Below are 26,670 nucleotides of genomic sequence, written 5' to 3' on the forward strand. Positions count from 1 at the left end.
CTTCTTAATGAGGCTGTGTTGGCCAGGGCCCAGCCATGCAGACACTTCATATCAATTGAATAGTGGTTCACAGATGATATGAAATATATTGCAAACTATTGCAAACTCACCCCGTTGAGCTTTGCACTTTTTTTACTCCATGGCATCAAATTCAGGATAAGTGCACTTGTGTGGAGATTATAGTACATTGACCTTCTGAAAAAGTAGTCATAATAGCAGTCTAACTTTACTTTGAGTTATTGATGGAGGACTATACTTTCCAGACATCATCATAGTAATCATAACAAACTTTACTAATGACACAGGCTTTAAAGGGAATCACTGTCATGCTTGTGATGTTTCGTTTCTGTGGCTGAGAACACAAGGAGCACAGAACGAGAGAAACCCTTTGTGAGAGGGGACTCTATTAAACCAACACACCCCTTGGCCTGTCATACACACGTCAGCTGGTCTATCCACAGACAGACACGCAAGGGTACGCAACCCTGTGAGAGAAGAGTCAGTGGGAATCCATATCAAACACTATTCCCATTGCGTAACCAATAGCCAAAACCAATTTAAGGTCAATCCCACAGTTAGGAAACCGCACCAGACAAGATGGACAGATAAGTGCTGCATGGGGAGAGGATGTCACGCCCTGGTCTGTTTCACCTGTTCCTGTGATTGTCTCCACCCCCTCCAGGTGTCGCTTATTCTCCCCAGTGTATTTATCCTTGTGTTTCCGGTCTCAGTGCCAGTTCGTCTTGTATGTCAAGTCAAGTCAACCAGTATGTTTTTCCTGTACTCCTTTTGCTATTCTCTTTTTGATAGTCTTCCCGGTTTTGACCCCTGCCTGACTCTGGAGTACTTTCCCATCCTGCCTGCCCTGACCTTGATTCCGCCTGTCCTTTGGTACCTGTTGGACTCTGAACTGGTTTTGACCCTTTTGCTTGTCCACGACCATCCTCTTGCCTTACCCTATTGGATTAATACATATTGTAAGACTCCAACCATCCGCATCTGGGTCTCGCCTTGTGTCATGATAGAGGAAACATTGGAGTGAAGTATGGTGCAGCCTCCTGCAGCCAACCTATTTCACCTGCTAGGACAAATGTATCTGTCAAATACTTTCAAAATGCTCCGAGCTAAATCGAGCATACTTCAAGAAATTGATTTGACCGAGGTCTGGTATTGGTGACCTAAATATAAATATGTCCTGTGGTTTGTTCCAATTGCTTAATGTTGCATGATCACAACCATTTTTTATGCGTTTGTAACCAGGTTGCCATCCAACCTTTTGATGCGAATAAAGTACATGTCGATATAAAGCAAAATTCATGACCGGCCTGGTTTAAAATGTCAAAACTAAATACGCTAGGAATTATGGGATCTTTTTGTGTCTGTAAAATCAATTATGCGAAAAATGGCGGTAAAAACGTTTTTATGCGCAAATATTGACATAATAACCATCATATCGAAGTAAACTTGGAATCTAATGACATGTGTGGTCCTCCCATAAGACTCAGGAAAGCAAGCAATTTCTTAGGCTACAGATAAAACAAGTTACGATGAACTTCACAGGGTGGTGAAAGTGCACGGTGATGAGCTTGATGTTCCTTTCCTGATAAATTGAGGGTCTTAATCTGGTGACATGATGATCGACGTTTGGCTAAAGTTTCACAAATAAAAATAATCTTGCCCTTTTGTTCGTAATAATCTCCTCTATAGGGCCGGGACGATACCAGTATCGCGATAAGCATTAGTAGCGTGGCAAGGACGCAAAACATGAAGAGGATATAACTTCTTTAGGAAAACAGCCCTAATGTTGGAAACAAACACTATGTTATCATGGAGTGTCCCATGTATTTATTTCCCAAGTATAGCAAACACTATTTTATATACAGCAGGTTTTTAAAGGACCCAAGAGTTTGATCTACTACGTGTTTTTATTTTTGCCATGGGAAAAAAAAGGCGCTTCTGGTATTGTCCCGGCCCTAGTCATGTAGGCTATACCTGCACTGTAAATGAGGAGTGCACATGCCAATACCAGAGTGGGCACATTCGCTATATGCCGCAACATTTTTTGATACAAAACCATCAGTAGAATTGAAAATGCGATGAAAACCCATTTAGCTTGTATTTTTTATCTGGGAATTTAACCGCAAAAGTTAACCGGCCTCGCCTCTCATGCCACATTCAAAACCAAGGCGGCACTGAAGATTTGTTTTCACATGGCTTGCAGCTAGCAAGCCTTCTTGTGTTATTTAAAAAAAGCTCAGTTCGCAAAAAGTAATCGGCAAAGAAAAATATGGCAGCTGTCCGCTCATTTATTGCCTCTTGGACAAAGGATTTGTTTTACTGAAGGGCCGGGCTGTTTGCGCTCACTGTTGTTTGTCGGACATCAAGTGTATAGCATAATTTTGAAACAAGACATGAGAAAAACTTCAAGAATGAGCCGGACAAGGCTGAAGGAATCAAGAGGGCCGTGTCCAGGTATGAAAAGTAAAGCTGTGTGTTTTCAAATCTACACGCAGTCAAAAATATCAGGAGCTAAAGATGCGCAGTGCATTGCTAAACATGGAAAAACATTTACTGATGGGGAATATATCAAGAAGGGCTTCCTCATTAGTTCACAGGCTATGTTTGATTGATTGCCTAACGAATGCACACTCGTCGTAAAGATAAAAGACATCCCTGTGTCTGTCAGATCTGTTGAAAGGCCTCTTGCTGAGATGGTTGAAAATATAAAGGAGCAGCAAACAGTAGCGTTAAAAGCTGAACCCGTGTTTAGTGTGGCTCTTGATTAGAGTGTGGATGTGAATGACATTCCACGTCTGGCAGTTGTTGCAAGATACTGTGACTCAGAGTAGGTATGCGAGGAGCTGCGTTGTCTAAAACCCATGCACGGTACTACTAAAGGGGACGAAGTAGCAAAAGCCTTCAAGGATCCTTTTGAGGAGAGAGGTGTCGACATTCAAAACATATTCGCTATTACAACTGACGGTGCACCCACTATGATGGGTAAACATAAAGGATCGGCAAAGCTGATTGAAGATAAGATTGGCCACCCCGTGGTTAAATTGCACTGTATCATTCACCAAGGGATTCTGTGTTCCAAGATTTCAAATTCCAATTTGGATACTGTGATGACTACTGTAGATAAAATCGTGAATTTCCTTGTTGCTCGCTCGTCTTTGACACACAGACAGTTTCGGTCACTGCTGGAAGAGATGGAACAAATCCACAAAGACTTGCCCCTTCACTGCAGTGTCAGGTGGTTAAGTGGAAGGAAAGTTTTGGAATGGTTTGTGGAGTATTTGGATACAGTTAAAGCATTTCTGTCTGAAAAGGGCCAAAACTACCAAGAGCTAGAGGATGTGGATTGGCATGTAAAAATGATGTTTCTCACTGACATAACAGGTCACCTGTCACATATACCCCCTCTCCTGCCTCTAGGTCATCAGGCTGCTGATTATCCCGCACACCTGTCATCATCGTCTCGCGCACCCGCGCCTCATGACACTCACCTGGTCTCCATCATCTCCTTGATTATCTTCCCTATATATCTGTCACTCCCCTTGGTTCTTTCGTCAGGTGTTATTAACTCTGTTTTCATGTCGGTGTGTTGTGTTTATTGTTTCGTTTATTTATTAAAACACTCACTCCCTGTACTTGCTTTCTGACTCTCAGCGCAGTCGTTACAGAATAACACCTCACCTAAGGGAAGCATCAGGGAGTGTTGGTGTAATGACGTCGGGTCCGGGAACCGTTACACCCCTGTCTCAGCCGGATCGTCGGGCTTTCATGCCTCCACCGGCTCTCCTACTTCCACCGGCTGGTCAGGTTCTCATGCCTCAGCCGGATCGCCAGACTCCCCTGCCTCAACTGATCTGTCAGGTTCCCACGTCCAAGCTGACTCGACAAGTTCACGTGCCTCAGCTGGCCTGACCAGTCCACTCCTGATCCCTGGGTTCGTCCCCTTTGATGGCGTCCTGCAGTGCGTCGGGGAGTGGGTACTGAAGCTGGAGCTGAAGTCCAAGTTCTCTGTCAAGCAACATGGGCCTTATTTTTTGATCAAGCCAGACAACTTCGAGGAGAGCGACATGGATCTGTCTGTGTTTCAGTGGAAGGATATCGAGGACTTTGAAATGCAGCTGATCAAGCTCAAGGCATCCTCCCTTTGGTCATCAAAATTCACGGAGCTGCGCAAAGACCTGGAAGGGACAGAGGTCAGGGGGCCTCCATTATCCACTGTTGAGAGAGTCTGAAGAAGGTTGCATGTGCAATGCTTTCAGCATTTAGATCCCCGTATCTATGTGAACAGATCTTTTTACACATGAAGTTGATCCTGAGCCCCTCACGCAGCCGGCTGACAACGGACCACTCGGAGGCCTGTGTGTAGCTCAAAGTCCCCAAATATAGCCCAGATAATAAGCAGCTCAGCAATGGAAGGCAGGGAGAAGGATCGCACTAAATCGGTAAGAAGAGATTTTCAATACAAAATTAAACAACCTTGTAATGTTCATGCCAATAAACGTGAGTGTATGTGTGTTGCAGGGGATTTGGAATAAGATGGGGGGGGGGGGGGGGGGGGGGGGGGGGGTGAGTAGGCTACGATTCTCAGCAGCAGATACGGAGATACAGAGTTCAGTTACATTTAGGGCTGTTGGTATGCCTAACAGTCGTCTTTTTATTGAACCTTGTATTTTTCAATAAATAATGTCATTTTGTAATCACATGTAATACTTGGCCTGTCATGTTCATCGTATACATAATGAGCGGACCAAGGCGCAGCGTAGGTAGAGTTCCACATATTTATTAAAGTGAACCTTCAAAAAAACAACAAAGAATAAACGAAAGTGAAGTTCGTAGCGCACATAGCACTAAACCAAAACGAAACCATATCCCACAAACGCAGGTGGGAAAAGGACCACACTAAGTATGATAACCAATTAGAGGCAACGATCATCAGCTGCCTGCAATTGGGAACAACTTACCCCAACATATAAATTCAAGACTGGAACACCCCCTAGTCACGCTATTGCATCATAGAGAACCCCAAGGGCTCTCTATGGTCACGGCGTGACATGGCCTTTGTAGTTCTATAGCCTATTTTGAAATGGGGCTATTCCACAAAAATACTTGGAGGAGCAATATATACACATTATTATTATTATAATAAACAAAGTATAAATTATATTTTCAAGTTTCTAATGAAATTTCCATATATAAACAATCAAAATGGCTGATAAATGCAATTGAAAACAGCAAAGTGTCGCACCACAACGAAATCTTGATTCTTGATAAAATGCAAGGGATATTGTCCATAAATCAAAACCATGAACAAAAACCAACATTTAGACAGCTTTACGGAAAAAAAATATACATAAAGCCACTACTACAGGCCATCAAGTTACAAATACAGGCATCAAAATTCAAATGACCATAGTATTAAAACTGCTGACCACAACTGCATGTCAGACAAATACACATAATGCAATGGAATAAGAGGAATAACATCAAAAGGAATTACTTACAATCATCAAGGATGCTTGCCAAACAAACTCAAACAAACAACGGAGAAAATCAGGAAGTACAATACAAAGATCTACAGTTGAAGTCAGAAGTTTACATACACCTCAGCCAAATACATTTAAACTCAGATTCACAATTCCTGACATGTAATCATAGTAAAAAATCCCTGTCTTAGTTCAGTCAGGATCACAACTTTATTTTAAGAATGTGAAATGTCAGAATAATAGTAGAGAATTATTTACTTCAGCTTGTATTTATTTTAATCACATTCCCAGTAGGTCAGAAGTTTACAATAACTCAATTAGTATTTGGTAACATTGCCTTTAAATTGTTTAACTTGGGTCAAACGTTTTGGGTAGCCTTCTACACGATTCCCACAATAATTTGGGTGAATTTTGGCCCATTCCTCCTGACAGAGCTGGTATAACTGAGTCAAGTTTGTAGGCCTCCTTACTCGCACATACTTTTTTAGTTCTGCCCACAAATTTTATATGGGATTGAGGTAAGGGCTTTGTGATGGCCACTCCAATACCTTGACTTTGTTGCCTTTAAGCCATTTTGCCATAACTTTGTAAGTATGCTTGGAGTCATTATCCATTTGGAACACCCATTTGCAACCTGCAGCAAAACACCCCCACAACATGATGCTGCCACCCCCCGTGCTTCATGGTGTTCTACGGCTTGCAAGCCTCCCCCTTTTTCCTCCAAACATAACAATGGTCATTATGACAGTCCTATTTTTGTTTCATCAGACCAGAGGACACTTCTCCAAAAAGTATGATCTTTGTCCCCATGTGAAGTTGCAAACCGTAGTCTGGCATTTTTATGGCGGTTTTGGAGCAGTGCTTCTTCCTTGCTGAGTGGTCTTTCAGGTTATGTTGATATAGGACTCACTTTTACTGTGGATATAGATACTCCTGTATCTGTTTCCTCCAGCGTCTTTACAAGGTCCTTTGCTGTTGTTCTGGGATTGATTTGCACTTTTCACACCAAAGTACGTTCATCTCTAGGAGACAGAACGCGTCTCCTTCTTGAGCGGCCGGACGGCTGCGTGGTCCCATGGTGTTTATACTTGCGCACTATTGTTTGTACAGATGAATGTGGTACCTTCAGGTGTTTGGAAATTGCTCCCAAGGATGACTAGACTTGTGGAGGTCTACAATTATTTTTCTGATGTCTTGGCTGATTTCTTTTGATTTTCCCATGATGTCAAGCAAAGAGGCACTGAGTTTGAAGGTAGGCCTTGAAATACATCCACAGGTACACCTCCAATTGACTCAAATTATGTCAATTAGCCTACCAGAAGCTTCTAAAGCCATTACATCATTTTCTGGAATTTTCCAAGCTATTCAAAGGCAAAGTCAACTTAGTGTATGTAAACCTCTGACCCACTGGAATTGTGATACAGTGAATTATAAGTGAAATAATCTGTCTGTAAAAAATTGTTGGAAAGATTACTTGTGTCATGCACAAAGTAGATGTCCTAACCGACTTGCCAAAACTATAATTTGTTCACAAGAAATTTGTGGAGTGGTTTGAAACACGAGTTTCAATGACTCTAACCTAAGTGTATGTAAACTTTCGACTTCATTTCTATAGATGCATTTCAAAAGGTGCAAAAACCGCACAGGATTTAACATCTTGGACAGTGCCTTGGTGTGGCGTAGCTCATCTGATACAGGCAGGCTTATAGTGGAGCTCCGTGGTGCTAATGGACAGCACCTCTGTTTAGCGAGCCATGGAATTCTTCAGTCAGTTTGTGGGCAATTAGACATTCAATAGACACAATTAGTTGTAATGCAGATATGAAAATCATAGCTGGCACGCAGCTCATTAGAAATGGTAGGATAAATTGTAAATTGGCACTCCACACAAAAAAAGGTTGCTGACCAGTTTTACAGAATTTGGCTATATTTAACCAACTGGCCTCCCAAACGCAGACCATGTGTAAGCATGCCAGCCCAGGACCTCCACATCCGGCTTCTTCACCTGCGGGATCGTCTGAGACCAGCCACCTGATGAAACTGAGTAGTATTTCTGTCTGTAATAAAGCCCCTTTGTGGAGAAAAACGTATTCTGATTGATTGGGCTTGGCTTCCTAGTGGGTGCACCTGGCTCCCAAGTGAGTGGGTCTATGCCCTCCCAGGCCCACCCATGACTGCGCCCTTGCCCCGTCATGTGGAATCAATAGATTAGGGCCTAAGTATTTATTTAAATTGACTGATTTCCTTAAAAATCACTGAAATTGTTGCATGTTGCGTTTAGATTTGTGTTCAGTATAGCTATGATCTCCCTTATATCTTAATGTAATGGCATAAAATAAAATGTTCGATTTTTATCAACAGCTGTAACAAGTTGTCCAGTGTAGGACATCTTTACTGGTACCCTAGTTTAAAGAAAGACCCATATACATACAGTGCCTTGCGAAAGTATTCGGCCCCCTTGAACTTTGCGACCTTTTGCCACATTTCAGGCTTCAAACATAAAGATATAAAACTGTATTTTTTTGTGAAGAATCAACAAGTGGGACACAATCATGAAGTGGAACGACATTTATTGGATATTTCAAACTTTTTTAACAAATCAACAACTGAAAAATTGGGCGTGCAAAAATTATTCAGCCCCCTTAAGTTAATACTTTGTAGCGCTACCTTTTGCTGCGATTACAGCTGTAAGTCGCTTGGGGTATGTCTCTATCAGTTTTGCACATCGAGAGACTGAATTTTTTTCCCATTCCTCCTTGCAAAACAGCTCGAGCTCAGTGAGGTTGGATGGAGAGCATTTGTGAACAGCAGTTTTCAGTTCTTTCCACAGATTCTCGATTGGATTCAGGTCTGGACTTTGACTTGGCCATTCTAACACCTGGATATGTTTATTTTTGAACCATTCCATTGTAGATTTTGCTTTATGTTTTGGATCATTGTCTTGTTGGAAGACAAATCTCCATCCCAGTCTCAGGTCTTTTGCAGACTCCAACAGGTTTTCTTCTAGAATGGTCCTGTATTTGGCTCCATCCATCTTCCCATCAATTTTAACCATCTTCCCTGTCCCTGCTGAAGAAAAGCAGGCCCAAACCATGATGCTGCCACCACCATGTTTGACAGTGGGGATGGTGTGTTCAGGGCGATGAGCTGTGTTGCTTTTACGCCAAACATAACATTTTGCATTGTTGCCAAAAAGTTCAATTTTGGTTTCATCTGACCAGAGCACCTTCTTCCACATGTTTGGTGTGTCTCCCAGGTGGCTTGTGGCAAACTTTAAACAACACTTTTTATGGATATCTTTAAGAAATGGCTTTCTTCTTGCCACTCTTCCATAAAGGCCAGATTTGTGCAATATACGACTGATTGTTGTCCTATGGACAGAGTCTCCCACCTCAGCTGTAGATCTCTGCAGTTCATCCAGAGTGATCATGGGCCTCTTGGCTGCATCTCTGATCAGTCTTCTCCTTGTATGAGCTGAAAGTTTAGAGGGACGGCCAGGTCTTGGTAGATTTGCAGTGGTCTGATACTCCTTCCATTTCAATATTATCGCTTGCACAGTGCTCCTTGGGATGTTTAAAGCTTGGGAAATCTTTTTGTATCCAAATCCGGCTTTAAACTTCTTCACAACAGTATCTCAGACCTGCCTGGTGTGTTCCTTGTTCTTCATGATGCTCTCTGCGCTTTTACTGGACCTCTGAGACTATCACAGTGCAGGTGCATTTATACGGAGACTTGATTACACACAGGTGGATTGTATTTATCATCATTAGTCATTTAGGTCAACATTGGATCATTCAGAGATCCTCACTGAACTTCTGGAGAGAGTTTGCTGCGCTGAATAATTTTGCACGCCCAATTTTTCAGTTTTTGATTTGTTAAAAAAGTTTGAAATATCCAATAAATGTCGTTCCACTTCATGATTGTGTCCCACTTGTTGTTGATTCTTCACAAAAAAATACAGTTTTATATCTTTATGTTTGAAGCCTGAAATGTGGCAAAAGGTTGCAAAGTTCAAGGGGGCCGAATACTTTTGCAAGGCACTGTATTTCCCATAATAAACAATATACCATTTCTATTCAATAACACAACTAAAATATCTTCTAATATAGTTTCTATCCACATATTAAGGGGCTCTTACAACAAGTTTTTCGTTCCCCTTTAACAACTACATTCTCTTTGTGGAAGAAGCCTCTGGACTTCACAAGGATGAGCCTGATTACAAATTCTGTCAACCGTCAACGAGTGTAATCTTGCATATCTAATCTCCAAAGTGAAGAACATAGTTAGAGCTTCCACCATTGGGTTACATGAGACCAGGATTAATTTGTTCATAAACAAAGCCTACTCCAATTTACCACTGCCTTCCATAGCTATGAATAACTTATTAATGCATTAGCCAAGCGCCTTATAAGGGTCACAAAAACAAGATCACTTAAAGGGATACTGATAGATTCTGGCAATTAAGATGGACCCATGGATATCATTTTTATGTCTCTGCGTGCAGTATGAAGGACGTTAGATGTAGTTTCGTGAGCCAATGCGAACTAGCGCTTCAGTGAAAAGTTTGAATCAAATCAAATGTTACTGGTCACATACCCATATTTAGCAGATGTTATTGCGGGTGCAGCGAAATGCTTGTGTTCCTAGCTCCAACAGTGGAGTAGTATCTATAAGTGCAGTAGTATCTAAAAACAATTCACAACAATACACACAAACAGTGTTTATATGAAGCCTGGTTCATCTAACCAGTAAATTGGCAGTGGCAGTCACAAATAACTAAGAGGGCTGGGATCTGGGATACAAAGAGGGATCAGAGGACTGTGCTTTCTTCCCTATGTCCCAGCCAATAAAGCATGGTTAATCCAGACTGAATTCTGTGCTCACGGTGACATACACACACAAACACACACACACACACACACCGATAGGCTATAATATAAGCTCTTTACTGATGCTGGACTCATTTACCTCTGGGATGAGAAGACAGCGGCTGTGCCAATTATGGAGAAAACAGCCTGTTTGCTTGTCAGTGGAAAGAGAAGAAGAGAATCCACATGTAAGACTGTAGAGAAGCATGTTAAGACTCCTGAGGTTTTGTATGGGGGGGGGGGGGGGCAATGAGAGTGTCAAATTTAGTCAAGATAAACATGAATTGTTTATTTGATCTAACAAAAGTTTCTTGGTGTACTGATAAAAGTGTGATGCACATCACATCCCGGAAACTTTAAGAAAAACGTATAACACACACGCACACAAAAGTGAAATAGAAAGGTGAACGCAGTGATCAATCAATCAATCAAATTTATTTTATATAGCCCTTCGTACATCAGCTGATATCTCAAAGTGCTGTACAGAAACCCAGCCTAAAACCCCAAACAGCAAGCAATGCAGGTGAAGAAGCAGTGATCAGGTTGGTTCCACCATGCTAATCATAACCACCATTGATAATGTAATCATTGCCCACTGTGTGTATGTGTTTGTGCATGACCAACCAGTATCTCTGACATGTTTGCCAAGATAGATTAGGGGTGTGCCAACATGGCCATACTTGTATTCAAAATCATATCCGTAAATAGCCAGTTGATAGTCGGATTGGATGATACTCGTGAAAAAACGTAAATGTTTTAACGTGCCTAAGTAGATGTTGGCAAAATACCTATCTCCCTGCACGTTTATAGACCAAACAAGCTGCTAATTAGGTTCCGTTGAGGTGTGTGTGTGTCTGACCTGTGTCTGTCTTCAAACTTGCAATGGGCAGACAAGTTTGCTATCAATCAGAATGCGCGTCAGTGTTTTGTTTTCCTTACCCTCACCCCGCTTGTTAGATAATATGCACATTGATTGAGGCTAACAGTAGGCAGCAGCAGTCTGAATGACCAGACCAAAACAGCGAAGTGAAGGTGATTGTGTGAAATTCTGAAGCGAGTGGACAGCTTCACTCTATCCAATCAGAGCAGCAGGATCAACATACAGCCCACCCGTCTTTTTACAGACTGGTAAACTAGCCAGTTGAGTGATTTACACCACGTAAAACCTTACTTGACTGACTGACATGCGAAAGATGCGTGCATGCTGGCAACCACATTCACCCCCCCCCCCCCCCCCCCCCCCCCCCCCCCCCCCCCCCCCCAGATCACAGATAATTACTTAAAACTACTCGGATCATAATCATATCCAGAAAATTGTCCATATCCATTACGATACTCGTTGTGTCCGACTACTCGGCACACCTCTACCCATTACCACCAGACAAAATGCCGATAGGCACAGTACCTGTATCGGCAGGGAATGACAACGAAAGGTGAAAGGTGAACATTGTTATATTAGCTTATCACTGCTTCTTTGGTATAATGTAAAGGATTGTTAATTCTACATGGACCTGTTACTACATTTTAAAGTTATCAAACCATTTAGTTTAGAATATCTACATACATTTAGCAATTGCATTCTTCTCATATTACTCTGTAGGCTACTGACCTATTCAATGCTTTCTACTGCATTTCTGCCTATAGTTATTGAATTCAACCTGCAGGAGGTTTGTTTGTTGTGATTGAATGGGGGGAAACAGCTGCTGGCAAGGTTCTGACAGATGGGTGTGTCTTGGTGGTGGCAAGACGAAACTAAACCCTAAGCAATTAGCTCTGGGAGCTAACACCCGTCTTCAGGTCTCGTCACGCAAGCATAGTTCTCTGATCCACCAATGTGACCAACCGAGTATCGATCCCAGGTCTTCTGCCCGACTCTAATACTTTAGACTTGGTAGGTCATTACGACTCTTTATGTCATGGTCATAAAGGCTTTATGAAAGCTAAATGTTACATGATCACAACGCTAAGTAAACCGTACCTCTTCCATTTTATACAGTAAAACACTACACTGCATGGACACACTTTAGTCAGATCCAAAACAGTCCAGCTGACATTTCCTGTATGTCGAGAGCCATTATGAACCCCAGGAGGTTTACAGATCAATATCCTCTCCCAATGGTATGGCCGGGGTCCATTAGCAGCCCTCACCCAGAAGGTGAGTCTGATACGATATGACAGGGGCTTTCAGAGAGCTCGTCCATACTTCAAACACACTGTCACCAGTAGGGTTACAAAGGGTCGGAAACTTTCCGGTAAATCTCCGGGATTTTTCTGAAAATTTTCCATGGGAAGTTATTAAGCCCTGGAATTTGGGAAATTTTACTTAAATTCACCAAAAAAGTTCTTATAACAGTGAACCTTTCTTGTGGGATACACATAAGACAATTCTAGGTCTTGTGGCATATTTTGGTTAAACTATCCCCAATTCATTGGAATTGCAACCCTCTGCATGCACAGTGCATTGTTCCATCACATGTGCAGTGCACTCTTCCATCACATGTACAGGTGATTCTCAAGATCTTGCACACTAATAAGATGCTATTGAGCTCCACTACTACACTGTCTGAGCCAAAGACTACATACTTTCAGGTAAGTTTTGATTACAATACTGGGTGGGGTGAATATATTTTATGTGACATACATTATTTTTTGTTAACTAGAAAATAATAGCCTACAGCAAAGTGTGTTTAAATAATTTCTAACTTGTTAACAATTTCTGCTAGTTGTGGGTTTTAGCTTGCTTGAGCCTGCTAACCGAGGAGTTTTAATTCACCTGTTTCCATACATGTTTAATTTGAAAACATTTATTTTTACAAAGGAGTTATTTAATATAACTGCTTAACTATCTATCTGTAGGTGGAATTGTATTATTATTATTTTTTACTCATTTTTATCTGATCTTTACAGGAAAATGCCACTGGCACCATCTGATGTATGGATACATTTCACTCCAGTAATGTGGAAGGAAAAGCTGTGTACATTTGCAAATACTGTATGTAGTCAGAGAAATGCTGATGAATGTCTTGCTCGAGCTGTGTATGCAACTGGTTCACCTCTGATGCTCACAGGCAATGTGTATTGGAAGAGATTTCTGAATGTTCTTTTCCCAGCATACACCCCTCCAACCAGACATGCTTTATCTACTCATTTGCTGGATGCAGAGTTCAACCGAGTTCAAGTGAAGATCAAGCAAATCATAGAGAAAGCAGACTGTATTGCAATCATCTCTGATGGGTGGTCGAATGTTCGTGGGCAAGGAATAATTAACTACATCATCTCCACCCCTCAACCAGTATTCTACAAGAGCACAGACACAAGGGGCAACAGACACAATGGTCTCTACATTGTAGATGAGCTGTAGGCAGTCATCAATGACCTTGGACCACAGAAGGTATTTGCACTGGTGACAGATAATGCTGCGAACATGAAGCCTGCTTGGTCTAAAGTGGAGGAGTCCTACCCTCACATCACACCAATTGGCTGTGCTGCTCATGCATTTAATCTGCTCCTCAAGGTCATCATGGCACTGAAAACAATGGATACACTCTATAAGAAAGCCAAGGGTCATCAAGTTATAGCAACAATCTTCCTCACCAAGGAAAGTGAGAAGAATAAAAGCACCACATTGAAGCTGCCCAGCAACACGCGTTGGGGTGGTGTTGTCATTATGTTTGACAGTCTCCTGGAGGGAAAGGATTCTTTCCAAGAAATGGCAATATCACAGTCTGCCGATATGGACAGCCCCATCAAGAGGATCCTGTATTATGTATTTTGGGAGAGCGTGGTAAGCAGCCTGAAACTCCTGAAACCTATAGCAGTAGCCATTGCCCAGATTGAGGAAGACAATGCCATCCTGTCTGATGTTCAGACTCTGCTTGCAGATCTAAGAGAAGAAATCCGTACTGCCCTGCCCTCTTCACTGCTGCTCCAAGCAGAGGAAACTGCAATTCTGAAATACATCAAAAAGCATGAAGACTTCTGCCTGAAGCCCATACACGCCGCAGTGTACATGTTGGACCCCAAGTATGCTGGCAAGAGCATCCTGTCTGGTGCAGAGATCAACAAGTCCTATGGTGTCATCATTACCGTGTCTCACCACCTTGGCCTGGATGAGGACAAGGTTCTTGGCAGTCTGGCGAAGAACACTTCCAAGCAAGGGCTTTGGATGGAGATGCAATATGGCAGTCGTGCTAAAATAACTCATCAGCCACCTGGTGGAAGGGACTTGGTGGATCTGAGGCTCTTTCCACCGTTGCCTCCGTCGTCCTCCAAATCCCACCAACATCAGCCGCCCAGAGCACAACTGGTCCTTGTTTGGGAACACACACACACACCAAAGCACGCAACAAAATTTGAGGCTTTTTGAGCCTGACAACGAGCCATCCTCAGCAAGGTTGGAAAGTGACAGTGGAGATAAGGCCTCAGAGTCTGATGTTCAAGAGGTGGACATTGAGGAGGTCCAGGGAGAAGACATGGAAGCCTGAGAGGAAGACAACCAAAGCTCTAGTTTCTAGACTATCATTTTACAGATGTTGAAAACATTTTTGGGAGATGCAATGGATCATTGGGTATCATTCAATATTCCCTTTCTTTTGTTGTTCAGTGAAATCATTCCATGTGAAGAGTCAACTCATTTAATTAAAGTTCAATTCGTAACTAAATAGTTATTTTTCTATTGGAAGGATTTAATCATTTGCAATTATGTCTACTTATGATAAGGTAAAAGGTTTACGTTTATGCCTCCATATGACATGGTAAATATATCCAATGCAAAAAACATTCCCATATATTCCCATTAATTCCCACAAAAAGTTTCTACCTCTGAATATATCCCAAAATGTGCAACCTTAGTCAACAGACAGAGGACAGGGAACAGCACATTTAGTCTACAGCCCAGGGTGCACATACATTTGAAGTCAGAAGTTTACATACACCTTAGCCAAATACATTTAAACTCAGTTTTTCACAATTCCTGACATTTAATCCTAGTAAAAATTCCCTGTCTCAGGTCAGTTTGACCTTTCAGGTTATGTCAATATAGGACTCGTTTTACTGTGGATATAGATACTTTTGTACCTGTTTCCTCCAGCATCTTCAAAAGGTCCTTTGCTGTTGTTCTGGGATTGATTTGCACTTTTCGTACCAAAGTACGGTCATCTCTAGGAGACAGAACGCGTCTCCTTCTTGAGCGGTATGACGGCTGCGTGGTCCCATGGTGTTTATACTCGCATACTATTGTTTGTACAGATGAACGTGGTACCTTCAGGCGTTTGGAAATTGCTCCCAAGGATGAACCAGACGTGTGGAGGTTTACACTTTTTTTCTGATGTCTTGGCTGATTTCTTTTGATTTTCCCATGATGTCAAGCAAAGAGGTACTGAGTTTGAAGGTAGGCCTTGAAATACATCCACAGGTACACCTCCAATTGACTCAAATTATGTCAATTAGCCTATCAGAAGCTTCTAAAGCCATGACATAATTTTCTGGAATTTTCCAAACTGTTTAAAGGCACAGTGAACTTCGTGTATGTCAACCTCTGACCCACTGGAATTGTGATAGAGTGAAATAGTCTGTCTGTAAACAATTGTTGGAAACATTACTTGTGTCATGCACAAAGTAGATGTCCTAACCGACTTACCAAAACTATAGTTTGTTAACAAGAAATTTGTGGAGTGGTTGAAAAACGAGTTTTAATGACTCCAACCTAAGTGTATGCAAACTTCCGACTTCTACTGTAAATAATGTGCATACATTTAGTCTGTTTATATTCACACAGACCCCTTTATTAGGGTACACTATTAAGTAAACAGGCAGCAGAAATATCCCTGTCCATAGCCTGCTGTTAGTATAACTTATTGGTGTAATATGGACAGTATACCACAAAAATAATGTTTTGCTTTCAATGGACTGACATGCATTGCAGTAATCTGCTCTTTCTGTATGCAAGAGCCCTCTGCCTGGGAATTATGGCTGTTTCAATTAAAGCATCTATTTTGACAGATCAGATGATGAGATGCAGATGCTTTCTCATTACTGTGTGTGCTCTAGTACTCTGTGCAAACAGGGAATCACAGTTTACAATGTAATATCTTTTGACAGCTCACATCTGACTAGACAGCTGTCAGTATTAACCAAATCAAAGGTTATGGTAGAAAATGTCTTTATAAAGCATTGCATTTGACAATATACGTAATGTAAAGAACAATGCTCATCATCTACTCTTGTTATTGCTAACATAGGCTACTCATGTCGAGTTCTGCCAGGAATGAGGAGGCAAATTTTACTGCTTCACCCATCTCATATGTATATACTCTATTCTATTCTACTGAATCAATGCCACTCCGACATCGCTATTCCTAATATTTACAGTACCAGTCAAAAGTTTAGACACACCTACTGTACTCATTCAAGGGTTTTTCTTTATTTTCACTACTTTATTGGGACTATCACTTATTTTTTTTTTAACAGGACAATGACCCAAAACACACCTCCAGGCTGTGTAAGGGCAATTTGACCAAGAAGGAGAGTGATGGAGTGCTGCATCAGATGACATGGCCTCCACAATCACCTGACCTCAACCTGGTTGAGATGGTTTGGAATGAGTATGACCACAGAGTGACGGAAAAACAGCCAACAAGTGCTCAGCATCTGTGGGAACTCCTTCAAGACAATTGGAAAAGCATTCTTCATGAAGCTAGTTGAGCGAATGCCAAGAGTGTGCAAAGCTATCATCAAGGCAAAGGATGGCTACTTTGAAGAAACTCAAATATACAATATATAACACTTTTTTGGCTACTACATGGTTCCATATGTGTTATTTCATAGTGTTGATGTCTTCACTATTATTCTACAATGTAGAGAATAGTACAAATAAAGGAAAACCCTTGAATGAGTAGGTGTGTCCAAACTTTTGACTGGTACTGTATATATTTCTTAATTCCTTTCTTTAACTTTTACATATGTGTGTATTGTTGTGAATTGTTAGATACTACTGCACTGTTGGAGCTAGGAACACAAGCATTTCGCTACACGCGCAATAACATCTGCTAAAAATGTGTACTTATGTGACCAATAACATTTGAGTTGGACAGTGGTGTCTTAGCCCTCATGTGACTGTGACCATATTATCTGATCATCTTTCCAAGGGCGTTGGCGTTCTGATGATGGCTAATCACATATCCCTTCCTTTGTAGCCTATTACTGTTACAATGTAGCTGTAATCTCGATATGGCGTTGACAGTTATACATATACGATACATTAATACCAAAGATGACAACAGCAGTATAACTCCATACTCCAAATAAAGAAATGGTCAACTGAGACATGATTTTTCTATAATATATACATATTATATATACACACACACACACTTTATTTACCTCTTTCCTTCTGCTCTCTGCCCCGGGTCTGGTGATCAGAGCGGTGTCACCGCAAACCACAGCGACATCCTCGACGAACACACAGTCCGGGAGTGACTCATCGGCGGGGAGTTCTATCACCTGCAGCCCGAGTTTGTGCTTCAGAACCCCAACATATACCTCATGCTCCCGCTGAGCTTTCACCAGGTCCACGTCCAAAACGTTCATCCGCAGTGCCTCTTTAGCAAGGGATGAGGGGATAGCTCGTACAACGGCGTGAGTGAAGTTACCAAAACCTGTCATCACACCAGCCATGTTCCGTTAACTGTTGTTACCCTCAAATTGCTCAAACAAACAGCTCGAACCGTAGCCTATGCTAAACGTATGAGAGAGCGAATGCTGCCGGTTCTCTTTCTGTTGGTTAACCTTTGTTTGTTTGATTTTCTTTGTTTTTCTTTCTTTTTTTATGTACTGAACTGACAGCTCCACTTCGGTCAAATAGGCAACAAGCAAGCAAGCGGTCTGATGACGTGCACTAACAAATCATCGACTTGTACCAATGTAGCAATTTCCAGTGAAGCGCACAGCAAAGCCGGACAAGTGACAGTGTGGCTCTTAAACAGCGCAAGCACAGACGCGCTGGCTGTTACTTTGTAACAACTTTCTATTACTTTGTAACAACGTTTTACCATCGAGGAACAAATGGGTTACAAAATCACCACAGTGTCTAGACATAAAATAATGTTAATCAAGGCGAGTGTACAATCAGTAATCAAACCGTTATTAATATTTACAACCACCTGGGTTTGTCAGTCTTTTCATTCAAATACAAATTATTTTAGAATTTGTACATTCTTAAACATAGTGTATTTTGAAGATTCGAGAACAATGGTCGCTGTCATCTCTGGCTTGTTACTGCAATACCTGCCAGTTTAGCAGATTCCAATGCCAATGCAAAATAAAAATGGAAAGATTCTGCTCGGTGCTCTACTATTGACATAATTTCATATCCCTGGTTGACAATAACCCATTCTCCCCTGACCCCAGCTCAGAACAAAGGGCGCTTCTTTGACACAGTCCAAGGACAAGGAGGTGCAGTGGCTATTCTGAGCCATTCACTCTTCGATACACCTGCCCAATTGTGTTCAGACTACAGTGTCCCCCAGCAAATCAAAGTGTATGGCAATAATGGGAATACCAGATATTCACAGTGAACAAAACACATATTTTAGAATCATTTCTAATGTCAGCATACACCAGCATGTTATTGTCGAAGTATATGGGAATAACAGATTTCACATCACCACTGAAATATGAACAAAGCACACATTTAATTTCTCTAATATTGGTCTTCTTAATGTAATAGTCATAAGAGACCCATGGAAAGGGAAAGGAAAGGGAAAGGGGATACCTAGTCAGTTGTACAACTGAATGCGTTCAACTGAAATGTGTCTTCCGCGTCATGGGAAAGGAGAGTCAAGAGTTCTTCAGCTTCTTATGGCCATTGAATGAAGGAGTGTATTGTATTTATCCTGCACTGTGCTCAGTGTGCAGACTAAGCAGGGAAGATATTCCAATTCCTATTCTCTGTGGTGCCATCTAAGGAAGCCTCTGGGCTCAGCTTTGAATGGAATGTTTCTCCAGACTTCCTAAAGCACATTCTTCCACACCCCTGGACCAAAGTTTGTATTTTCTTGTTCCAGATACACTCAATTATCCTGACTGGTCCAAACATTCCAGGAGTCCCGCATTCCATTTTCCACTCCTGGATGGACTACCTGCTCTGTCAAAAAACCTCAGTCCTCCAATTTTTTTCTCCATTACACATTGTGTATGTCTGACTCTGTCTGGTACATTCTGCCCTAGAAAAATATCTCTCGCTCCCATGCTTAAGTGCTTGGGTTAGACTGAAGGAAACCTCTCATTGGCACACCTGGTACATTCAGAGAATCTGTGTTTATCCTAAATGGCACCTTTTCCCTATGGGCCCAGGTCAACAGTAGTCCGGTATAAAGGGAATCAGGTACCACTTGGGACGCAGCCTCTGAGATCTACCATAAAAAATTGTGAAAACAGAGACAACCCATACACCAGGTCTGCGGTTGATTTAAACCTCAATAACAATACCAGCCTTTACTCTCTCTAGATCAATAAAAAGTCCTGCTAACACAGGGATAATATATCGTTTTGAGTGGCAAATAACAATAAGGTTCTGGCAAAGGCGGCAAGTCTTTCAACTGAATCTAATGCAAATTACCCATTGCTTTGACACAACAGTAGTACAGTAGCGCTGTGTTTAGCCTACCTTGTATAAATGGGGCACAGGGGCAGTCACCCACCTATAACTCTTGCCCCCTGTCTTAAATGGACAGCTTTTGTGCAAGATGGCCTGACTGTTGTTTTGGAGTAACGTTATGCCCCGCCTGTAAAAAAAAAGAAAAAGTGGGCAGGAGAATACTAAAATGGCCGACATTCTCCACTCTATTATGGATTGGACTACCATAGTGAGTTCTTCCACCATCCACCTACTTCAGATGCACTGACTGTCATTCCTTTGGCAGGCTAGGACACACAACAACAACACGCTGACTTCATAACACACATCTGTTAGGGCTGTAGGTAAAACAAAGGACATACCAGGTCCAGGAATAGAAAGACCCAAGTATTATGGAAGAGGGCTCTCTTGTGACTAAGCACAGTGTGTGTACATAAGAACACCCCATAACTCACTGAGCTTCCGTCCCAGAGTTCTATGAGCTGACATAGAGAGGAAGCTTCAACAACCACTGCATGTTATCCTTTGTTTGAACAGGCTTACAATAAACAGCCAATCCTATTTGGTCTTGTTCCGTTTTACACTAGTCTCTCTAGGACAATAGACTGGGATCCAGTGATTCATAAGGGGGACGGGGAAGAGGGGGATGGAAAATATCATCATTGCCATTACTACATGGATACACATTTCTAGCCCTGGTCGCCCTGGCGATGTTTCCTGAATGGGTAATTACAAGATTAATATCATTATGGGATGTTATTCAATGGTTCCATGGTGTACAGCACTGTTTCCTATAACATACACTGTGTCCTTGTAAGGGAAAGAGGAAAGAATCAGAACAATATGCTGGCAGAGCAGAACAATCATAATCAGAAAAGCATCTTATTGAGCTCATGGGGTCAAACTCACCACACAGAGACTTACTGATGAGGTCATAATGGATATTGGAATGGCAGGATGGCATGGGAAACATTTGACATTAAGGGTCCATTTATGTTTGGGAAACAAGCATCATTATCACCATCACTTGGATTACATAAGTATTACTTGGGGCTAGATACAATACACACACACACCAACAACCAAAATAAACTAAATCCATATGGGCACATGGCAGTGCCCCATTGGGAATCTGACACTCAAAACAAACAGACATTTGTTGATGCCAACTGTCAAGCTGTGACATAATGCCAGTGTCATTTCATGAGCTTTAAAGTTGTTTGTCTGGTTTAATTGATGAAGAATCACAAGATTTCAGATGAATGACAAATTATATAGCCCTCGGCTACATCAAAACGACTCAAACAAATGAGGAAAACAGTCACAACAGTGAGGGAAATGTTTACAACCCAATGGGCACACACTGGTTGAATAAATGTTGTTTGCACTTAATTTCAATGAAATGACGCTGAACCGACGTGGAATAGACGTTGAATTGACATCTATGCCGAGAGGGAATGTCAAGCAAGTTAACCAAAGCATTACACCATCTAGTGTCTTAAACTGGAATTATGAAAATGTGGACAAATTAAAATAAAAAATAAAGCAAGCGCGCATCAAGATACAAATTATTAAATATCAATCGGTACAGAAATAATGATTGTCAAATTCCAACATCAAATGGAAAGGTTACAACGGATGACGGATCAGTTAAGATACTTCAATATATTTGCACAGTATGAACAAAGTGATAAAGCAATGGCGTATACAATACATTTTGAAACAAACGGATTAGTAAAGGTAAAGTAAGAAAAACTCACCGGAGGGAGATTTCTCAGTGGTCTTGAAAACCATTCTCCGTTAGTTATTTGTTCAGCGCTCTCAAAGTATCTCGTCATTTAAGTCTAAGGTATAAAGTTACTCAAAGAATATTTCCGTTCTTGTGTTTATGGTTATTATAAATAGGGGATTGTCATGTCGTCCTTCGGTGAACAGTCTATTAACATTATTTAGGCAGGAAAAAAGCATGTTTTTCAAGCATTCTATAATCTTTGCTTTCTTGGTCAAATCCGGTTTGAAATGACTTCTAATCGTTGAATTTCTAAATTCTATAAAATGTAACTTATTTGAGACCCGAAGAATAGTAGGACTAGAAACTAGTTGGGTATTTTCTCCCCAAACTAACATCGTATGTAGAAAATTGGATCACTGTAGTAGATTATGTTTTCAAACGTGGTGGGCAGATTGCGTGAAAAGTAAATTAACCCAAGTAGGAATGCTAAAGAATATCCTGTATGAAGAATTTTAAAAACTCTTTAAACTGTCAGGAATGCTTTGTGGTTGGCTAGAGAAGGGGAGAAATATGTTAATAATGTAGGCTTCTGCCATACCAAATATGGCAATATTGTTACGTCTGAAGTCTGGTTCGCATCTGGAATAGTTTAGTTCTACGGAATAAAGGGGAGAGCGGGCCAAAAATAGAAACCATAAACTTTATTTCTCCCACTCTCAGACGCGCAAAGAAACTCCGAATACCGGGACTTCGCTCTCCTAAACTGTGTACAGTTACAGTAGCCTTCATTTAATATTGCAGTCTATTGATATATGGGCTATAATAAGACCTTCCCTTACATAATGATTCTCATCATAAACGTATGAGGAGAAGCACTGACAGCATGACAATATATTTTTATAGCAACTGTTTTTGGCAACTGTTGCACAAATTACAGCAAAATAGTTTGTAATATAATAACAGATTTAACAAATCTATAGCACGTAATAAAACACCTACATCAAAAGGATGAAAAATAAATCAAAACGACAATGTTACATGATCATAATTTTTATAATATTTTTTAAATCATTATAATATTTGTATATAAGCATGTTACCCATAATGACAACAGCAGTCAAATGAATGGAAACAAACAGACCAAACTGCTATAAAAAAAAAAAGTGACATGTACCCTAACCCTACGGCCCATAACCTAAAAGCTGTGAGAAAACCAATAAAGAAAATAAAAAAGGAATAAAGGAGGATAGTATCGAAGGGAAACAGCGAGGGGAAAATGTGTTCAGTTCTAGGGAAAATGTAATTTAAGAAAAAAAAGTTAGACAGGGTGGTGCTTAGCTTGGATGGAAAACGCGCCAAGAAACATTCCTGGCATAGTTTTGGAACAGTTCAGCAGTCAGCCAACAACGACGTCAGCTTTCACTACAGTATAAAGGACAGGGGGTACTTAGCTTCAGCAGACTGCAACTTGCAACCAGAGCTAGAGCAACTCCTAAGCCTCTAACCAAAGATACTAAAAAACAAACCAAACCGCTACAGACGAGACGACTGACTGCTACACTTAGGATAAAAAGACACTTGCAAAGACTTAAAGCAATATATCGAAAAGGAATAGCAAAAGAAGACAAATCTTATTATTGAATAGAACAAGAGAACAAGGCAAATATGTTTATTTGCTCAATCGTCGTGATGTTTATTGGAACCTTCAACGTGGTAAGTTATTTTTCTATAAAATATTTCAGTTGAAAGTTTCTTGTCTTTATTGTCTGGGAAATACAACATTGTAGAACACTGGTTTGTAAACGTATTGCCTCTTACTAAATCATTTCCGCACTGTTTGAATAACGAACTAAATAAGCTATGTAAATATAACCTAACGATGTCACTCTTTTAAGATGTTGGTTACAAAGTATCTATCATTAACGTGCTCGGTTATCCACGCAGGTTAGTTCCTCCTCCTCCTGCCCCTCGGTATGCGAGTGCCCGATGGAGATGACCAGGTGCGCACCTGGTGTGAGCCTCGTAGCGGATGGCTGCGGGTGCTGTAAGGTCTGCGCGAGACAACTCAATGAGGACTGCAGTCTGACCGAGCCTTGCGACCACACCAAAGGGCTGGAGTGCAACTTTGGGGCCAGCTTCGGAGCTATGCGTGGCATCTGCCGTGGTAGGTGTCTCATTCAAATCCTACTATGCAGTAAACTGATCTTAGGTCTGAATAATGTTAGTTTTAAAGTTTGTAACCTTGTTAAAGTAATAGGATAGAGTTAAGATGAAAGAGTGAGAGAAAAAGAGGACCATGTGATTTCAACTCTAAGGAATGTAACTCAGTGCCTCAGTCTAAACTCAGAAGTACAAACATCCTGCTCTAGTAGAAAGTGATCCCCCCCTCAGTGGCTCCTCTCCTTAGGCAGCCCTAGCCTAGAACATTCTGAGGAATTTTTACAGTTAAACCAAGCCTCCCTCAGCCAGCATCAGCCAGCTTGTGATTTGTGATGTCTATAGCCTTTTGAACAGAGAAATAACAGCAATTTCCACTCTCTTCTCCTCAGCTAAGTCAGAGGGTAGACCCTGTGAGTACAACAGCAGGATTTACCAGAACGGAGAGAGCTTCCAGCCTAACTGCAAGCACCAGTGCACATGCATCGATGGGGCTGTGGGCTGCGTCCCCCTGTGCCCTCAGGAGCTCTCCCTGCCCAACTTGGGCTGTGCCAACCCAAGGCTGGTCAAGGTGGCAGGCCAGTGCTGCGAGGAGTGGGTGTGTGATGACGGCAAAGACACTGACATCAGTGGCAAGCTGTTTGGCAAAGACAGCGTGACTGACGAGTCAGAGAGCGACCTCACCAACAGGAATGAGCTCATCGCCATCGTCAAGGGAGGACTCAAGTCTCTACCTGGTAAGCAGCTTCTTTCTAGCAGCAGCCATTTTTTTTATTTCAGCTTTCAACAATAACATTTTCCATTGACTCAAATGTTCAAGCCCATTCCCGGAACAGTTTGTAATGTTTGTTTGATCTTTCTCCTTACAGCTTTCAGAGTCCAGCCTGAGAGCCACATGTTTGAGAGCCAGAAGTGTGTTGTCCAGACCACTCCTTGGTCCCAGTGCTCCAAGACCTGTGGCACAGGCATCTCCACCCGAGTCACCAACAACAACAATGAGTGCAAGCTGGTCAAAGAGACTCGCATCTGTGAAGTGCGACCATGCACCCAGTCTCCTTACTCCAGTCTTAAGGTAAGCGCAAGCCACTAAGACTATACTATATACTGAAACATGGCATACTATCATTTTTTCTTTCTTTTAAATAACACTGCTCAGCCTGTTTATGGAACCTCGTGACTGACTGTTTCTTTCCCCTTGTTCCCCCTAACAGAAGGGAAAGAAGTGCAGCAGAACCAAGAAGTCTACCCAAGCTCAGAAGTTCACCTATGCCGGCTGCTCCAGCCTGAAGAAGTACAGATCCAAGTACTGTGGATCCTGTGTGGACGGCCGCTGCTGCAGTCCCCAGCAGACCCGCACCATCCGGATCAAGTTCCGCTGCGAGGATGGAGAGACCTTCAACAAGAATGTCATGATTATCGAGTCCTGCAAGTGCACCTTCAACTGTTCTCATTCCAACGAAGCCTCCTACCCGTTCTACAGACTCTTCAACGACATCCACAAGTTCAGAGACCAAATCAAATCTGATTGGGCTGAGAACCGACCACTGAGAGATCCCAAAACAACAACATTGACAGACCAATGGCAGTCCATCTAAACGCAGGGGTCCAACTTAATCGGCCAATGAACTATCAACTTCCTGTTGTAACTAGATTCCCAAGGAATTATGGGCTTACATCATGAGGACGTTATGAAGTGCACTGTCTGCTGTGACTAAATCAGCATTCTCAATCAAGATTCGCTTCATACTACTGGAGCATCATAGTAGCTTCGTTATGGAGCAAAATGTAAATTAACATGTGTAAATGACAACGTTAGTATGTTTAAATCAATTCGCTGTCTATATTTTCGACCGATACATACCAACCAGGCATGACCCCAAAAAATGTTTGACTTGTGTGTATATAGATGTTGTATGGATATGCACATACGTAACTTAATTTAGTATACCATGATCCCGTAACCGAAGGAACCAAGACACCATGTTACTGTGGTTCCATTCCTTCCTGACATGGGCATATATGTTCATGTTTTGTGGCAGCTATCGAACTTCCCAACGTTATCAAGAAAGACAAAGTGAAACGTGAAATAAATGAATTCATGTTTTTATTATTGTTATTAATATTATTTATCAAAAAAATGTAGCTACTTTATTTGGATATTATGTGTCTTACTGGAATAAATTGTAAAAATGATTTAATTTTATATGTTAAAAAATAAAACATATTTATTTATGAAATGTAAACACCATCTTTGTTTCCTTTTTTGATCAAACCGAAGATGGGTGACCAACAACTATCAGGTTACTGAGCTGAACATCTTCATTAGGATGAGTGAACAACAGTACATCAAGTACATACATGTAGGATCATATTATACAGAGAGAGAGAGGTCAAACAAAGTCACAATATACAGTGGTGGAACTCCATTAGTGATACCATGGACATTATCACTGTAATGACTCCAACAGAGTGATCGTTCTGGGCTGATCTGTTCTTATATAACAGAGTTTTGCAGACCGTTTCCAGGTTTTGTGAATTGGAATGTCATTGTAGAGCTCTGTAAGCCAAGGTAGCTTGCATTCACCAGATCAGGCTAAGCCACGCACTTGACTAATTCGAACAAAAAAAAGTCAATCCAAGCATAGCAATGAGCACGGAGCAATGCCAAGAATCTTAAGTGCCTGTAGTACCAATGAGCATTGATTAGAAGTAGCAATGCAAAGGACACTATGTGAATATGAATGTATTTTACACATAGTATACTATAAAAGAAAGAATGTA

At 41.4% G+C, this 26,670-nt stretch overlaps 2 protein-coding genes across 3 annotated transcripts in view; one reads left to right on the plus strand and one right to left on the minus strand.

The window, feature by feature from the left end:
* Positions 1–22,259, minus strand: part of LOC110521789 (N(G),N(G)-dimethylarginine dimethylaminohydrolase 1) — a 122,449-nt gene extending 100,190 nt beyond the window's left edge. Inside the window, exon 1 of one of the 2 annotated variants that reach the window (XM_021599656.2) lies at positions 21,761–22,259. In XM_021599656.2, coding sequence (XP_021455331.1) covers positions 21,761–21,838 — 78 coding nt within the window. In that variant the 5' untranslated portion in view covers positions 21,839–22,259. Of the gene's footprint in view, positions 1–17,746; positions 18,353–21,760 lie in introns of those variants that run through there. The other variant, XM_021599655.2, reaches the window with a different exon arrangement.
* Positions 22,260–23,170: 911 nt separating this feature from the next.
* Positions 23,171–26,132, plus strand: LOC110521788 (CCN family member 1). Its single transcript, XM_021599654.2, has 5 exons — positions 23,171–23,445; positions 23,677–23,896; positions 24,282–24,626; positions 24,759–24,961; positions 25,101–26,132. The coding sequence occupies exons 1-5, from the start codon at positions 23,398–23,400 to the stop codon at positions 25,482–25,484; spliced, it is 1,200 nt and encodes a 399-aa protein (XP_021455329.2). The 5' UTR covers positions 23,171–23,397; the 3' UTR covers positions 25,485–26,132.
* The last annotated feature ends 538 nt before the right edge of the window (positions 26,133–26,670 follow it).

This window comes from Oncorhynchus mykiss, chromosome 30 (assembly GCF_013265735.2).
Source record: "Oncorhynchus mykiss isolate Arlee chromosome 30, USDA_OmykA_1.1, whole genome shotgun sequence".
Classification (NCBI taxonomy): domain Eukaryota; kingdom Metazoa; phylum Chordata; class Actinopteri; order Salmoniformes; family Salmonidae; genus Oncorhynchus; species Oncorhynchus mykiss.

Bases quoted from the DNA above. Each gene is read 5' to 3' on its own strand.
- LOC110521788 (XM_021599654.2), top strand. From the start codon at position 23,398: ATGTTTATTTGCTCAATCGTCGTGATGTTTATTGGAACCTTCAACGTG. The intron at 24,627-24,758 runs GTAAGCAGCTTC...TTCTCCTTACAG, and splicing joins AGGACTCAAGTCTCTACCTG to CTTTCAGAGTCCAGCCTGAG. The intron at 24,962-25,100 runs GTAAGCGCAAGC...TCCCCCTAACAG, and splicing joins CTCCTTACTCCAGTCTTAAG to AAGGGAAAGAAGTGCAGCAG.